The sequence below is a fragment of the Cebus imitator genome, unplaced genomic scaffold, assembly GCF_001604975.1.
Source record: "Cebus imitator isolate Cc_AM_T3 unplaced genomic scaffold, Cebus_imitator-1.0 Scaffold373, whole genome shotgun sequence".
NCBI lineage: Eukaryota > Metazoa > Chordata > Mammalia > Primates > Cebidae > Cebus > Cebus imitator.
In genome coordinates this window covers 10412-29122 of record NW_016107688.1, presented here as the reverse complement: position 1 = coordinate 29122, position 18711 = coordinate 10412, and the positions used below count along the sequence as shown (strand labels likewise).

General features: G+C 34.6%; 1 protein-coding gene across 13 annotated transcripts in view; it reads left to right on the top strand.

Moving 5' to 3' along the window:
- LOC108288419 (aspartyl/asparaginyl beta-hydroxylase-like) overlaps positions 1–18711 on the top strand; it is a 72701-nt gene that overhangs the window by 44026 nt on the left and 9964 nt on the right. For 7 of the 13 annotated variants that reach the window (XM_017507334.1, XM_017507333.1, XM_017507342.2 and 4 more), the window contains 2 exons: positions 11040–11081; positions 13657–14351. The exons of 2 other annotated variants lie outside the window; for them this stretch is intronic. In XM_017507334.1, coding sequence (XP_017362823.1) covers positions 11040–11081; positions 13657–14018 — 404 coding nt within the window. In that variant the 3' untranslated portion in view covers positions 14019–14351. Of the gene's footprint in view, positions 1–2923; positions 8952–11039; positions 11082–13656; positions 14352–18711 lie in introns of those variants that run through there. 4 more of the 13 variants (XM_017507343.1, XM_017507339.1, XM_017507345.2 and 1 more) reach the window with 2 other exon arrangements.

Here is an 18711-nt window from a genome sequence, read left to right as displayed (position 1 = left end):
TGGTAACTTTACTAATAAATGCATAAAGACAGGTCAGATAAAACTACATAAATACTTTTTTACTCTTCCTGTACTCATTTGCAGTTGGCTTATAGCTTTAGTACAGATGAAACACACCAAAGGTGAAATGTTAGGCCTACTCATCACCTCTAATTTCTATAGTGTTTTGAGTTCTCTGCATGAAATGCAACCTTAACTTGAATTGAGTTTTATGACTAAAGTTCTTTTCTGGTTTGTGAGATTGTTGTAGCTTAGAGGTGCCTCTGTTACTGGAAGGTTACTGCAAAGACAGCCTGGTGAAATTGTTGGGGTAACAGAGGCTTCAGTGGGTTCTGTGTGCTCAGGGAGGGGTTATGGGGGAGCGCTACGGTGAGTGTATGCCAAAAATGAAGCCAGACTTCCACGGTACATTCTCACTGGAGAGGCAGCTTAATGGTAAAGTTTACACTTGAAGAGTTTAGGTTTTAGATTAAGGCCAAGGAGATCTAAGGGAAGGGAGGAAGGTAGGAGGTCAGAGATGAGAGGAGTGCTTGGCATCACAGATATAGTAATAGTTGAGATATGTTAAACTTTAGTAGATTTTGCATTTATTTCATAAGTATTTCATTTTAGATTCTCAAATCTACATATATCTAAATCTTAAAAAGTTGGGGAAATGTACACATTCACATGGTGCATTTCACTCAGTTTTAAGGTTTGGCTTTTCTTGTGAAATAGAATTAAAGATATGTGAGTAAATCAAGATCAATAACCATCATTAATTTTATTATTTGATTATTTCTGGCCAAGGCCCTTCTGATTCTTTGAAAATGTACTAAGCCTATTGTTATTCATTTACACAGCTGCTTATTTTTGTGGCCAGATTAAAATATAGGTATCTTTTGTAGCTGTTCGTATTATTGAACACTGCCTTGTTTGGAAATGTAGCCTTTAAAAGCTTATTTTCCGAATAAAATCAATAGGAAAGTGACTTGGACACCAAATCCTTAAAGTGATACACCTAAAAATCACGTGGTTGCCCTTTGTCCTATGGCTAGCACCTAGCTGGTGTCATATCAGGTATGACTGGAAAGCAAAAGGGAAGCCAGTCAGCACTTGGTAAATCCTGGAAGAACATTTGTAGATTGGTACATGCATGAGTGAGCAGGTGGGAGAATACCAGCCCTTTCCAAGCCAAAGGCATTCTCTGGGTTGAACCCTGTTCTTAGAGGTTCAGAAGGAATCACATACCCAGAATATGTGTTTTTCTCTTTGGACCAGGACTTTTGTCTTCAGAACCACAAGAATGTTGCTTGGCTGGGTAAATAGTTTTGTTCAAATGCTTTTGCATATTTGTTGCACGTGGTCACCTGTCATACTGAAGGATGAAAAAGCTTTATATTTTATATGCAGTACTCAGAAGTACTTGTAATATATTGGCAAATGGAGAAAAATAAAGATGTTTATACCATGCAGCTATAGTGTTTTAAGGCAGAAAGAAGAAACAGTGTTATTCCCACAGAGACTTAGTTGGGAATACAGATCTCTGTTTACAGCATTTGTCAACTGCTAAATTCAGTGAAAAAAAAAATCTAGGCTTGTCAAAAAGTAATTTAAATACCAACTGCAATTTGTGTTTATTCCTACCAAAATCATGAAGAATGACATAATATAGTTCTTTTGAATAAAGCAGAGAAATTTCACCATAACCTTTAAAACTTTTAAATTAGTTGTTGTCTTACCCTTCATCTGCCAATCTTGACTGCTCATAGTTATACTACATGGAGAAATTGTATGTTGCCAAAGACTTAAATGATTGAATTAGGTGGGTACAACCAGAAAAGCTTGGTGGCCATGAATGTTAACATTTCTTACAGCCAGAACACCCTACCCTGTTATTCCTCCTCAGAATTATGGGATCTTGCCATATATAGCTTGGTAGTATTGGCAGATTCTGATGCTTACTGGAGCTAAGAAACCTTTGCTACCCAGAGGCAGTTCTTCACAGGAAAAAGAAGGAAATGATAAAAACAATATATACTTTGATTTACTTCTATCCTAAGGGTCTGTTTTGGGTCTAATACTTTAAAATGACAGTTGTAAGGGGTCTTAGCAATAGAAGCTAATTTCACAGGTTCATGGGGAGAGGAGTTTGGAATGTTCTTACTGAAAGTGACTGGCTAAGGCGTTGATCAAATTTCATATCTGTAGGCAAACTATTATTAACAGCTGACTCTTGTCATTGGCCGGAATTACAGAACTGCGAGTCAGTTGCCAGAATTTTATAGAGCTACCACATTTAATAGTGTTAAAATTTAAGTGTTAAAATTATCTGTGATACATAATTTGAGTATATTTATGCCCATCTATGGATGTTATAAATGGTAATACTGCTAATTATATTAACTCCAAAATTTCCTAAGTTAACTCCAGTTCTTAAGTGGGGTGGTGGCGGGGGAGGGGAGAAGTTTGAGGAAATAAGCCTTTGTAGTTTGAATGAATGAATGGATGTGTGTATAATCAACTCTCGATAAAATCTGGTTGATAAATGAGCAAATCTGGAGGTTGTCAGAGTATATATCTTTTCTTCCCTGAAACTGCTTTTATTCACTCTTCCTTTTACTGTCTACTGATTTTCCATTATTGTCTATTGACTTTGACGGATAAAATTTTTTCTTTTCAACACTAATGAGAGAAAGGCAAACTTGGGTAGGGGCTGGTAGGAGTGGTGAGGATTGTTCAAACTGTGGCTTTCTTTTGACATTTGATTGAGAGTTGATGGTAAGGTGTGCATTTTGATGGACTTCTTTATTTTCCAAATGTGGTTTCTATAAACCTCTCTGACCATGATGCACATCGTTTTTGAGATCGCCCTTCCTGCACTTCTTTTTTCCACCTAACTGCTCTCCTTATTTTCTCTCTCTCTTCCTTTATTCTTATGTAGGCCTGACCAAAGATGGCAGTAATGAAAATATTGATTCTCTTGAGGAAGTCCTTAATATTTTAGCAGAGGAAAGTTCAGATTGGTTTTATGGTTTCCTCTCATTTCTCTATGATATAATGACTCCTTTTGAAATGCTAGAAGAAGAAGAAGAAGAAAGCGAAACTGCAGATGGTGTTGATGGTACGTCACAGAATGAAGGGGTTCAGGGAAAGACTTGTGTCATACTGGATTTACATAACCAGTAACTTTGATTCAGGGATTGAAGTCATTGGCAAATGAACACCCGAAGCAGCCTCCTTTTTCTTTTCTTTCCTTTGCTTATGCAGGGCTTAATGTGCAGTGGGGCGGTTGTAATCTTACCATCTTACCATGCAAGTCAACCATGTGATCTTGCCCAGTATAGCTACTAGCTAGTCCCTTGCTCGCTGGACTCCCCCCACTTCTAGTCAAGAAAGTGGCATTCCTCATTCTTGTAGTCAGCTACAAAGTACACTAAAAATGATGTTCTTGGTGGTATAATTGGTTTCTGTATCGTTTTGTTTCAACTCGTGTATTCACTGAACTAAATTTGGACACTTAACAGTAGCAAATTGTGTTGTGGTTAACCCTTGATACTTGTCTTTCTAACACACTATTAATTAAAATGATTCTAATGGGTTTCATTATAAAAATATTTCTGGCATGATTTATAAGTTAAATGCTTCTCTGTTTTTTAACATGACTGATGTATAAAGTGATGGTTCTTTGCAAAGCTGATATTTTTTATTGTAATTTGTTTAGGTTAACTGACTTGTCAGATTCATACAAATTTCTATGTAAAATTCTGTGTTAATGGTGCTTTTAAAATGATTTTGAAATAACCCCATGTTTTTGCCTTAGAGTAAGTTAACTTACTGTTTTCAGATAGTAGCATGACATATTTCTGTTTATGAAAGCAAAATTTATTTTGTTTTATTTCCAAATATACATCCAGAGAAAGTAATTTGTATTTTTTTTAAAGTAGGCATATTACACGAGGGAACATGTGAATATGTATCTTAATGTTGTACATATTAAAATTGTTCAGCCTAAATAAGTCTTTTTCCATTTTTTCCTTCATTAATTTATTGAATATTGATTTTTGCTTAGATGTAATGTGATTTTTAGAATTATAAACTTATTGAAGTGGTCATTTTGTTTAGGGCAGTAAACTTTTTACATTAGAACACCTTAAAAACATATTTGAATCCATTTCTTTAAAGTGAGTTTGCTTCAATAGTAACAAAAAGTTATATCAGCTATATACAAATTGCATTTTTTAAAATGAAATTTCATCAGTTTCCCCTCAAGAAAAGCTCTTCTAGGGATAAGGAGGATAAGGAAAGGGTTGTTACTTTTTGAAGGAGTAAAGTTCCATGGTTTTAAATCTTTTCCAGCATCTCTAAGATTTTGGTTAACTTTAGTTTGTCAAATATCTAAAAATTTGAAAATGTTTGCATTTCTTCACCTTTTATTTAACTGTGATTTCTACTTTTCAAATATTTCTTGTCTTTCTATGTCTAATCAAATTATTTTCAGTAAGTGTGTCATTCATCCATTTATTTTGAGGGCACTGTGACAAGTTTAGATAGTTTGCTAGAAATTATTCTTGTAGCTTGTCATAACGGTAGCTTGAAAGCGACAGTCTCAAGCCAGCACAGGACATCACCCCTCTGCCTACCATTTACCTGTGTCAGAGAACACTGTCCAATTTGCTAATCTTATTGAAAAACATTCTATAGCTAATTTTGGTTATGGATACACACGCTGGTCAGTGATCTCTTAAAGTTTAAATGGCTATGAAAGCTCTAATTTGTCTTGCCCTCACTAATGGGCAAATATGTTTTATTCTGTTAATGCTTCTGATAGCCCAAAGGATCTGTTTTCAAATATTCAAGGACTTCAGCTAAGCTGTCACTTAGTAGCATGTTCTGCAACAAATGAATACCTTTCAGTAATGTTCCTTCTGAAAGCTTATTCAGTCTCTGTATTTATTGTGTCTTCTGCTTTTATATTTGGGTACTATGAAATATCAAAGTTTATTAGGTTTTAATTCTAAAGGAATCTTCAGCCTCACTCGATGAAATTCACCTAGCCAAATGTCTGGGATATACTTTTTAAGGCAATTTTACTTGTTAACGTGTCATTACTACTAACACTAGAAGATATTTGATTAATTGAGGAGAAGTAAATGTTTAAATTTTTGTGTTAAAAGTGTTTGGAATTATTACTTTTTCATCAGGCTTTTTTGTCATACTAATACATATTTTATGTACAGAAATTAATTATGCTTTATTTTTGTAAGTGAAAAACAAGAATGTGGATAAAAATTTGCCACTTGTTTTGTACCACCCCTCATTAGCTCCACCGAAAGCCTCTGATGAAGGTGACACCCAGATAGCTGATGAACCCCTGACTTCTGTGACTTCTGTCAACTTGTGCCTAAGGCGTGTGTTTGTGTGTGTGTGTGTGTGTGTGTTAAAATAAAGGTATTTGCAAAACTGTGGTGTAAAGTATCAAAGCAGATCAAAATTACTTCACTTTTGTTTTCTTTATTATGTATTGCTATAATTCTTAATTTTCTAAGGGTGTATTTTCTAATTTTCTGTTTAATAATATAAGTATTTTCATAGCTCTTGTCTTTTAAACTTAAGAGCCAAATTAAAAAGGCAAAATCGTATCCCATTCATTTGAATATTTATATATGATTATGAAATTTTAAGTTATACTATATTTACTCTACCTTTTCAGTTTCGAGCAATCAGAGAAACTCTGTGGAACAGGCTTCATGTTGAGATGTAGTGTTGTCTCCTCGGAGTCACTGTTCCAGCTTCTTCGGATGCACTGACATTGTCCGATTGCAGAGGTGCTGGGTTCTCCGAAGTTTGGCACAAAAACAAGACAGCATTCTTTCAGCCCTATAGCTCCTTCAGCCTGCCTTGCTTTGGGACATGAGTGGTGGGTATAAGTCAGTTGGGCAGGTGTCTTCTGGGTGACAGTCTTACCCAGTCCAGAGGCGTGGCTGTCAGCCTGCTGCCCTGGGGATCCTGCAGACGCCTCGGTGCTGAGGACATACAGAATGGTGGGCTGTCCTGCTTTTTCATCTTGTCCTTGATTCTTTCTTTCTTCTAGAAATTACCTCCCTGTCTTATAGAGCTGTATCCAGACATGAAGGAAGGACTATTTTCTGTTTGTTTTTATTTACAGTTAGAACAGATTGTTTCTTTGTCTACCCTGATGTTTGCAACTTTGGAGAATTATCAAAAAATCAGATCTAGCACAACGAATTATTCTTAATTTGATCACTTGGTAGTTTACTTTTGGGGGATTGATGCTCCATGACCCTTTCTAAATAATTTCCTGGGCTAGCTCCTTAAGTCCATAAAACATATAAGAAATTTTCTGTGATTTAGCTGTGGAATATTTGATGACAATGCCTATTTGGAATGCTTAAAGAACTCAGTGACTCAGACTTTATTTTCATAAGTTAATTGATGGAACCAGTATGCAGAATTTTCTGCTTTCATTATTTGTTGAGATGACCATGTTATACATAGGAATAGAAATTAAGTAGTTTGTGGACTCCTTGAATCTAGGAACCAGATCTTAGGTTTTATTTGAATTCCTCTTCAATGGTAAGCCCTACATGTGATATTCGTTAATATCATATGAATAATGTCATATGCTGGTGTTGATCCTGATGGGTGAGGAGTTAGTGCATAATAAAATACTGAGTTTTTTTTTTTTTTAAACTGGTTTAAGTAAGTGGTAAGATTATTGGACATTTTTTTTGCAAGAGAAATGACATTTTGAGTTTCTATAACAAACTGACCCATGCTAACAAAAATCTTCAGGTGACCTTTCTTGCCTCCAATTTGTATTTGAATCTACATTTTACCTTTTTTTCCCCTCTGTCTCTGGATTTTAATTCCTTTGTGTTTATTTAGTCTTTCAGTTTTCTCATGTTCTGATTCTCCCTTCCCCACTTATTATAGAGGGTTGGTGAGTTTGTAGCTGCTGCTGCTGCTGCTGCTTTTTAAAATCTGTACTATATTATTCAAAAATATAATACAAATATGTGTACTATATTATATTATACTATTTTATTTAAAAATAAAAAAGAAATTGGGGTAGTGTCCTAACATGCATTTTACCAAGCGTAGACATCTGTTCTGGAGGGACAGTCCACCTCGCTAGCAGGACTGTTAATTGGACATTTAGGGCCTCTTTTTGCTATGTGTAGTCATGTTGAAATAATTATGATGTTCCAGTATGGGATAGAGGAAGGTGAGAAGGCTCAAAGTGACTGACAGGTCTCACCAGAAATGGAGTGGCTGAAATGACCGGAGTCTGAAGTGATGTCCAGGCCAATCCTAGAGCTGACTGTCTGGTCTGCAGTAGCTACTCATGTGTCTGTAATGCAGTCAGTCTTCTAAAATCATGTCTGTTGTATGTGGTGTAGCCACAGGCCTAGCCATTGGCTTAATGGTTCAAACATTTTCATTCATAGAGAACATTTCATTTTGAAAATGTGGAATAGTGGCTTGAGGCAGTTGCCAAAATAACATAAATTTCCTTTAGGCAACTCCCTTATGTTCTAAGGGAAGAATGTAAGACCTTTTTTCTAAATTCTGTATAAGAATTCCCAAATAGTTGCCAGAGCTGTTAACTATCATCTCTTTAAAAGCTTACATCAAAATAAACATAAAAGGATGAAAAGAAAGTAAATAGCGTGGCAGTTATTTTTCAACATGTTCTTAAAGCACATCCTAATGCTTTGATGATTTCTTAGATGGGAATATAGTCCATTAATTAAAAAAAATCTTGTCTGAATGGATTAAGAATTACCTAAGGTGTTTCTCTTTTTGCTTAAATTGATAGAATTTTGTTCATACTACTTGAAACTATTTTTGACAAGCTACTGTGTTGTCATGAATTTTATTGTTTCATGGAATCTTCCCTTTTTCCCTTTTTCTTTTTTTTCTTTCCTAGACGTTAGCTATGGTAGTAAAGATAGAAAAGGAGAAAAGTAGGGCATGCTTGCAGCATTTTGGCACTGTAGGGAGAATCTACATCAACCATAGTTACAAATGATAAGAATTTAATTCTGTCAAGAATTAGAAGGGTGGGTCTTATGTACCTTCCTTGTGGTTTTCCCTTAAGTCTACTTCTCTAATGCCCACAAACTAATATTTTTCCCCTCTACATGCTGTCACTAATCTTGGATTACCACTGACCCCTTTCTCCATTACTGCATTTTGCATGGTTGCTGCGGAAAAAAAAAATCTGTTATAAAATTAACTGCACTGACCCTCTCTCGGGGGTGTGCTGCTTTGACAGTTTCTCTCCTTAGCAGTCATTCTAAACCTTCCCCACACCCTTCCTTCTTCCACTGTCATTTTATTCCACTGCAGAGATGATTTTGCTTTCTGCTTTTTTTTAAGATAATCAAGTGTGGCTTCATGTGGTTATTTTCTTTTCTCTTTCCTTTACAACATTACTATCTCAGGATTTTTTTGAGCTATTGTTTCTTCTCTCATTCGCTCATCATTTTTTCAGACATTGTATACTCTGGTTTCCAAAGCTGACCATTTCCCTTGAGCCTGTACCTCCTGCTGACCTCATCACCTCTCTCCTGTCATGAACTTAGTTAGCTTCTTTTTCTTACAGACATGGCTGCGTTTCCTTAACCTTCAAAACCAAACCTGTATAAAATTCTTCAGACTCTTAATTCTTTTCTGCTCCCGTCAGAATCTGGGGAAATTCTAAATATAATCAGTTTTCTTCTAAGGAGATAAGGAAGGCTGATACGAGCACCCTAGGATTTTGGTCACTTTTTCTTCCACCTATGTTTTCTCATTGTTGTGGTGTGACTGCCTTCTCTACTGCATGTAAAACTGTATTCTGAAAAACTTTAGAGGATATTTAGTAACTGACATAATACAATAATGTCCTAATCCTAAACCTTTGTTCATGCCTTCCTTCCTAAAACTGACCATTATCACTTTCTGAAAAAACACATTTTCTTCTTTTTTTTTTTTTTTTAAATTTAATTTCATTTTATTTTAAGTTCAGGGATACAAAAAAACAAAAAACAAAAACAAAAAAAGAACTTATATTTTCTTGACTCTCTTTTTGTTTCGTTGTTACTAAGGGGCTCCTTTGTTAACTGTTTTCAGTGGTATATTTTCTTCACTTCTATATACTTTCCTTCAGAGACTGGATGTAATAATTGTTGATAAATTATTAGCTTGGTTCTTATGTCAAAAATATTGAAAAATTATTGGCTGTTTTTAAGCACATCCTAATGCTTTTAGAAAAGGTAGCATGAGGTGATACTTTGGAGTTTTATATGGTGCACTGCACTTAGTTCATTTGTATCACTGTAAGGATTTATAGCCAAACCAAAAACATTTAAAATAAAGTATAGCACTGTTTATTTTTATATGTTTCACTAATCTGATGCTAATCTAATATTTAGGCTTATTCATGGCAAAAGTTAACTCCAGTCTTTTCATCCATATAGCTCTTTTTACCTAGAACATAACGGTGAGGGTAGGGAGAGGGCAGTCTGGGTTTCCTCACTTTATTTTTTAATAGGAAAATATGGATCTGCCGTGGGAGAACATGCAGGAGTCAGGACGGGGACATAGCAATACTAGAAACACATTTTAATGTTTTATGCTAATTTGTTTTACACATTGGATACTGCTCATATTTAAAGGTGGGTATTACAATAATAGTTTTGGTATTCTGAAATAAACTTCAGTGGAGAGTGGTTGGAAATAGCACTCAATATTGCAGGGTGATACACTGTTTTGGACAGAGTTTAGGAAATAATCAAGTTTTGTCTGAAAAAGAATTGTTAAGCACATGGGAATAAGTACTGGTTAGTTATGCTTATCTTTGTATTTCATGTAATTGGACAAATATAACCATAGTCACTTGTTTACATTTTTATATTGTCAGTGGTAAGAGATACTAATACGTTTTTGAAGAATAGTGATATTTCAACCAAAATAAATTACTGTTCTTAAATGGACGACCTCATTTGATAGACAAAAATTGCTATGAATAGAGAAAGGGGAGGTTTGAACAATATAGTAGTACAAACATCTCACACTGAAAGTAGAAGTTTTGAGAAACATACAAAGTGGGTTTTACAGTTTACAGCTGGAAAAATGTCAGATAGCTTTGGGGACTTTCTTATGACCACACCTTCGTTCTTTAGTGACTGGTTATGCATGGGCTTACCCCACTTCCTGAGGAGATGAACAGTAAACATTGCACCTGCAACCCTAATGTGCCTAAGAAATGGATTGGCAACTTGGAATGGAACTTTGGAAAGTTTGCCAATACATGAGCATAAACCAGCCTTTGTGTGACCGAGAGAGAGAATTGGGAAGACCAATTCAGTCGGATGCTAAGTACAGCCTGGTTGGAATAAAGAGTTAGAGGTATATCATTAGAGACTCAAAAATAAATCCATTATCAGAACTTTCATTTGCCAAGAGAGGAAATAGAAAGCTATTGCCACGTTTTGAGAGTGAAAAAGTACTATGTGTTTATGTAATACTGCCATTCTTAACTTGCTCGTATAATTTTTGTTAAAAGAAAATTTGAACTGATAGAAGAGCAGTGATTGTTCAGACAGTAAAGATGGAAACTATCAAAATATACTATCCTTTTTTTGGATTGCAAATGTAATTGAAAAGTGAAGTAAGGTCCTTGGTCCTTCACTCTAGTACTTTTAATTGATCATCTGTGACCCAAACAGAAGTCCACCACTGAGTAGTAAATGCCATTTCCAGTGGCAATTAAGTATTTCTAATGCCAACAATTCTTAAAGATCTAAGCCAAACTGTGAAGTTGATTAAATCATAAATCGTAGGCTGATTATAATGCACTTATCTGTTAAAGATAGTGAAAGGAAGGCTTTAAAGTGACACGTAAATAAGAGAGATATTGGAGTAGTTTTAAATGGTGAATATAAGTAACTTGTTTTATAGTGACATTGATTTTAACTATAGACACTTTTTTTTGAATTCCCTTAATATTTTTTATTTATAACTTATTTTTGTCTTGTAAATATCAACAGAAGGATCCAGTGGGGTAGCCAAGAGAAAAACTAAGGCTAAAGGTATTTTCTTTTTTTTCAAATTAGCCTTGAGTGAACCAAGTTTAATGTTTGAAAATGCATGACATTTTCTGGGAATGTTAATGTAGCTACTAATGCTAAACATTATTGCTTTGGGGTCTTGCTCGGGTGCACCTTAGGTTGTAAGTAGCTTTATACAGACTTCATCAAAAAATGTTCTGCAGATAATTTTAAGTCATTATCTTTTCATGTTATCAAAGCTTTGTAATAGTCTTTAAATTAAGAATGTATATATTATGGCAATATCACATATTTTTTATGATATATAAATATTAAATTTACACATAAACATCTTACCTTGTTTCCTAAAAGCTTAATTAGTTTGACATTTTGAATTACTGTTGGAAAAGATGAAGTCTTCAGCAATTGGTTTTATTTCTCCAAAAGCTTTTATGACACTCTGTCTTAGAGCACAGTAAGAGTTAGTGTGATCCAAATGTATAGTTTTCAGTAAAATGAAAACTTAGATGTATAATGTAGAACCTGCATTACATTGACATAGAATTTGCTGTTTGATATTTTAATTCATTAAAAATTATTATACCTGTCAACCATTTGTAGACTTAACAGCTCAGTATTACAGCTTTACTTTATATGCCAGTGGTTATTCTTGTTCATTGTTAGTGATCATATTCTTTCTGGGGAGAGACATGGGGGATGTGCATGTTTTTCTTCATAAGCTTGTGATATTCTTGTAATCATTTCAAGTGCTTGGCATATTGTTTGTAGTTTTTTTGCTGAAATATGAACAGATGAGACTGTGATTCACAGTGTTTTGTGATTTATATTTTGAGATCAGGAACTTTTATATTTTATTTTATTTTTGAGACAGAGTTTTGCTCTTGTCACCCAGGCTGGAGTACATTGGCATAATCTCAGCTCACCACAACCTCCGCCTCCTGGGCTCAAGCAATTCTCCTGCCTCAGCCTCCCAAGTAGCTGGGATTACAGGCATACACCACCATGCCTGGCTAATTTTTATATTTTTAATAGAGACAGAGTTTCTCCATGTTGGTCAGGCTGGTCTCAAACTCCTGACCTCAGGTGATCTGCCCGCCTCCGCCTCCCAAAGTGCTGGGATTACAGGTGTGAGCCACCATGCCTGGCCAGATCAGGAACTTTTAATGGTTTAACCTTTCCCACCTGAATAATTTCTGAGGATGAAAACAATTTTCATCATCTTATTTTTATATAAATAACGATGAAACAAATTGACAATACAATATTTTACTTCTTGACCTAGAGAAGCAAATTAAACATTAAAGACTGAAGTTTTAAAAAGCAGTGTGCAGACCAAAACAAGCATTGCACATGCGTTATACTCTTGCAATGCCAGCATCTATGTTACTATCCAAACAGCATTGAAATAGAATGAAGACTCAGAGCATGACCCTGAATGAATACTATTCTGTATTCTTAGAAGACTTTAATAAGATTTTTTAAGGAAGAACTGAAGAATCTCCTGGTTGATCACCAGGAAATTCAATTAATGGAGAAAGCCTGTGTGATATTTTAATCTGTTAATCAAGATTTTATCGGCCTAGAAAGGTAGAGTACTTTTAGTGAGTACTGCACATTTGATGCTCATTTTGAACACCATTTGTGCTATATAAGTTTTACATGATTTTGATGGGCAAAAACATCTTCCACATTTTATTATATTAAAGAAATATTTCATTTTCTTTGTTTCTGCTTAAATGTGGTAAACACCTTATGATTTCCTGATGAGAGTTCAAACAGATGAAATTCGGAGCTTTTGCTAACTGCTTTATTAAACTTTACATAAAGCGAGTTGAAAGCAATACCTTCCGTGAGATTTGGAATTAGCTGTGTGTTTCATTTAATTGCTCTGACAACCCTATGAACGTAGAAGACGTGTGTTAGCTTGAGTGGCTCTACATAAATTAACAGGGAAACATACTTAAAGGAATACTGATTTCATGATACCTAAAAAGAAAAAGGCAATTCTAATTTGTCCTTTATACTATAGATAATGATTTAAAAATTTCATATACATGACAATTTTTTGCCTAGTAAACTAAGAAAATGAAATTATATTTAATATTATTTACATACATTTGTCTTCAAAGAAGCACATGTATTTTAAGGAGATACTTTTTTGTTTGAGCTAAACATTTTAAATTATCTTTGTATATGTTTTTACAAATTATGAAAAATTTGTTCTTAAGTTGCCAGTGTTCCTTTAATTATGTCATTATAGTTATGAAGTGTGAGTTAATACTTTGTGTAAAGTACTGCCTTCATGGTGCACTCAGTTTTATAATAGTGCATGCTAATGTTGTTTTAAGGCAAGTCATACTGTATTTCAAGATGGAAAAGTTGACAAGCTTCCAGCATTGTTTAATAGTTGATATTTTATAGAGGTTTGCATCTATTTTTAACCGCTATAAAGACTAGTGAATTAAAGTAACTTTCTGAATGTGGATTTCCTGTGTGTGAAGAGATAAAAAGAGAATACCTTTTCACTAACTTCCTGTTCTGTGATTAAGAGATCCTGTCAATAAACCTTTTTTCCTTTAATTGGAAAATCTGAAAGTTAAAGAACTCACTAAAGAGGAGCTCAAGAAGGAAAAAGGGAAACCTGATTCAAGGAAGGAAAGTAAGAACGAAGAGAGAAAAAAGGGGAAGAAAGAAAAAGAGGATGACGGAAAGGATAAGAAAATTGCTGATGCAGACCTGTCCAGGAAGGAGTCTCCCAAGGGTAAAAAGGACAGAGAAAAAGAGAAAGTGGACCTAGAAAAAAGTGCGAAAACCAAGGAAAATAGGAAAAAATCAACAAATATAAAAGGTGTTTCTAGCAAAATGGCATCCAGAGACAGAGATGACAGAAAGGAAAGTAGAAGCTCTACCAGATACACACACTTGACAAAGGGAAGTAACCAGAAAAGAAACTCCTAAAGCTCTGGCATCATCATCCCAGAACATGGTCGTGTTCCAGATGACAATTTGTTATGGAAAAGCATGGAAAATGTAGTATTGCTCTGGTTGGTGAAGGTGTGTAAATTAGCCATTGAATGTATTATTGGTGCTGAGCAAGTAAATTATCCGAAATTTAAATATACCGTCTCATGCTTCTAAACATAAAAACATTTTAAAAATATGTCATAGAATATGATGTAATAACTTCTATTTATTGATCATGTATTCAGGCAAATGTATATGTATCATGAATTTTTATGTATCGAATACTTCCATTGACATTAAATAAGAATATTAAGATTTTAAATATTATTTCTGTGCAGAATACCTTGTAACTTTTTCAAGTGTGCTAAATACTCAGGGAGATAGGATTTGCCCTTTGTTTTCTCCCTCCTTCCCCTTCCTGCTTCCCCAGGCTCATGTGCCACCTCCTTCCCTGAGTTCCTCCCTTCCTAGCCTTTCAGGCTGTTCATAGGTTCACCTTTTTCTTTTCCCTCTTCTCTCCCCTTTTCTAGTTAACCTTCCCAAGTCTTTTACTCTCTCATTTTCTTCGCACCTCACCCCTGCCCCTCACTCCTGCATACTTCTCCCTCTCCTGACCTCCCTACAACCACCCCACCTTTCTGTCATCCAACACATACTTAGTGCTTAGCGTGTGCCACATACTCTGCTCGGGGAACTCTGGCCATAGCCATGAATAAAAGGGAGAATTGTTTTCAGAAGAAAAATCCCTGAACACTTTTATTTATGATACCTTTGTACTCTTAGACTAACTATAGAAAAGTTTTAATTATTTCAGATTAGGATGCACTTTCATTTTATATCACAGTTTTTCCATTATTTTGATTGAATGGCATACATTTTTCATATTTGATTGTGTCATTATTTACCATTTCTAAGGAATTGCAAATGTAATCTAATTAGAGGTCAGAATTTAACATCTTAGAAAATATTTAATAAAGTGAAGTTTTAGTGAGAAATACAATTCTACATATGGTTTGTACTATTCTGTACCTCAAATATTATGTATCTAATTGTGACTACTGTGAAATGCAGTTAGTTCATAATGATAAATTGTTTGTGTAGCATTTTTGATTCTGTTATTGTTAACCTTATTTGTTAACAACAGAATAAAAAATGCTACCACAAAGATTTTATTTTTAAATAAGTTTTTAATACTAGAATCAAAAATCCTACCCCAAATATTTTATTTTTAAAAAAAGATTTCTTTACTTTTTTATGAAGATCTTAAAAATAGAGGTTTTTGGCTTAAAGATATTTAAACTCAGAAATGAGTACACTTAAGTGTAAATATTTCTAAATGTATTGTACATCTTTCTTATGTTAACGCCTTTTACTATTTAAAGTCAAATACTTTATGACATTTAGTTGACAGAAATTTCAACTTAATAGAATTATACAACAGAGATGAAATCCTAGAGAATATCTAATATCTCTAATATAATCCTGTTATTTTACTGCTTAAAAGCTAAGGGCCGAAGATCTTGTAATGTCATAACTTGGAGTTTTATGTTTTGATTAGTCAGGATTTTGCCATTTTTATAGATTACAACAACATAGTAAACCAAAAAGGGAATTTTACGGCTGCTTTGTTTGGCAGATACAGGGCACTAACTTCAGATGACTAGATACCAAGTCCAGACCTGGAATCAGAGCTCTTTTTCTTCTTAGCTCACTCTGCAGGTCTTAACTGTGCTGGTTTCTGCCTGACTTACTCTATTTGGAGATCCTACCACTTGATAACCAAGATGGCCCTCAGCAGGCTCCAGACCAGTCTTTCCAGTTTACCAAACCCAATGCAGATGCCTCTGGGAGAGAGAATTCCAGGTGGCCTGGTTAAGCCTGGTGAACATCTGGGACCATTTTTGTAGTCGAGGATGGTGAGTCTTCCCAGGTGCACACCTGTGCACGAAGCTTTGGAGTGGGAGTTGAGAGGGTCCCACCCAGACTCCATCAAACGCAGGGCTTCTGGGACAAGAAAGTGAGGCTTTGAGAACTGGACAGAGCCAGAAGCAGGAACCTGTCCCCCAGGCATATGAAAGTTGTATGATTCTCAAACCATATCTTGGTGTTAGATCTTTCTCCTGAGATAAATGGAATGATTTTTTAATGTATAATTTTTTTTTTTTTTGAGACAGAGTTTCACTCTGGTTACCCAGGCTGGAGTGCAATGGCGGGATCTCGGCTCACCGCAACCTCCGCCTCCTGGGTTCAGGCAATTCTCCTGCCTCAGCCTCCTGAGTAGCTGGGATTACAGGCACGCACCACCATGCCCAGCTAATTTTTTGTATTTTTAGTAGAGACGGGGTTTCACCATGTTGACCAGGATGGTCTCGATCTCTTGACCTTGTGATCCACCCGCCTCGGCCTCCCAAAGTGCTGGGATTACAGGCGTGAGCCACCGCGCCCGGCCTAATGTATAAAATTTTAAGTGCTGTCTTCTCTAAAGATTGTTTGTTCTCCCTTGAAGAAGGGCAAACAATTATAAGTGAATTTGTTGAAGCATTCTAGCAACTTTTACCTTAGTTTTTAAGTTCAATGGCTATGGGGCAGAAAATGCATAAATGCTAAATTCTAAACAAATGAGTGAGAATATTTTGGAATAACCTGATCATCATATGCACATAAGAATTGTGTATTGCTATTTAGTAAAGTACTTCAAAATGTTTTGGCTATATAGCTGATTTCTTCTTTTACTGTTAGCTCAAGAATTGAAACACCTCAACTAAAATATTTAAAGATCTTTAAAAGCACTTGTGCACTAGAACTTGATTTATTTTTTTCCTTCTCTCTTCTTTCCTCTTTTGTTTCTTTCTCTTTTCTTTCTTTTTGTAAATGTTTCAACTGACTTATTGATGTCAAAGACACACTTATCCAACTGCATTAGTACTTAGGCTTCAGCTAAATCAAAACCAGCTTTCAGTTGTGATTAGTGGGTTAAAATCATGTTTGGCACTCTCAGTTTTGCATTTTGTATTCAATAGGTTGTTATTTCTGTATTGTTTGCTTCATATTATTTTCTAAGTTTAATTAAAATCAGAAAGGTTATCTTTTTAAATAAGCCAGCTACATCAGGGACAAAAAATTCATAATTAGTAGCTGGGAGTCAGATGTTGTTTTCGGGAAGACTTGAAAAGGGAACATTAAGTACTAAAAATGTAAGTTTATTTTGCCATATCGCTAACAACAATTTGATTTATATTATGATACTTACAAATCTTTTAAATGATATTATTGGCATGTTTTTCCTTAAACTTTGTAAGGTAACATTTTACATTTTAGTAGCAAAGTCTTTAAGATAGTCAATTTTTTGAAAATATTTGAGTGCCAATCAATTTTTCCAACGATCATCTTCTATCCTTTAGTATTAAGATACTTCCTTTTGAAGCACTTCCATCATCATTGAATTTTTTCTTCATTCGTTGTGTTATCTAGTTTCAGTTTCATTTCCTAATGGCTTTGTATGTGAATGGATTTTAGTTATTCCAAACATCATTGGTAGTCTTTTTTTTATTTATTTTTTTAAGCAAGATTTTCAGTTTTACTGTATGGGCGATTTGCATTGTGTATAGATGATCCTCTCAAAGTTTCACAATGAGAGAGAGACTGATGAAGAAATTGATATAAATCAATCAGCATGAACACTTGAATTAATCCAGGGGACGACTTGAGTTAATTCTATAGGTGATTGCTTTATTGAGAATATTTTGTATTATGACCCGCTTAGCTATGCAAGTTTGTAACTTTAGAGGTTCTCATAATGATACGTGGATAATAAAGATTCTCCATAGAAACTTGCATTGAAAAAACAAGGAGTAAACAAGAATCATTTTTAATTTGAAATGGGTCTGGTGACTTAGGCTATATCTTCTGACACTGATTTCTTTTTCCTGTGTCCTCAATTGTTTCTTCTCCTGTTAATGCCCATTGGTAATAATTCTCAAAATTGATTGCTCAGAATATTTCATTGTAAAATGCATCTTGGAAATGGTTGTTTTCCTCATTTGTAAATGGAAGGCGATGCTGTTCCTCAAGGTGGTTGTGGGAACTGGCTGATGTTGCATATGTGTAAACAGCAGGTGCGTTGTTCGGCATTCACTTTCCCTTTTTCATTGGTAGAATAATAATAGTAATAATTCAGCCAAGATGTTTCAGTCGGGGGTTCAAAACTTGGAAGCACTGAAACCGATTCCTATTCCTACTTTTGTCAACAGATTGCAAAACAAATATTTAAGTCATTTATCCTTTGTAGTGAATGTGTCTTTGTGAAATGAGTATATTGGAGCCTGATTTATTCTGCTGAGATCATTGAGGGGGCAAATGCAAATAATTATAAATGCTACACGTGTGAAGCCATAAGAATGGCTAGTTTTTAAAAGAATATTGTGACAATATAAAAATGCAAGATATAAAGGCTAGAAAAAAGTTATGAAATAAACTATAATATTAAGTATATGGTACAATCAATAAGCCTAATAATCAGCCTAATTGTGGAAAACATGTTTGTTTTGTATTCAGAGCACATTTTTTCCATAGATGTGATTTTATGGTCTTCAGAGATTTTTTTTTTTTTTTTTTTTTTTTTTTTTTTTTTTTTTTTTTTTTTTTTTTTTTTTTTTTTTTTTTTTTTTTTTTTTTTTTTTTTTTTTTT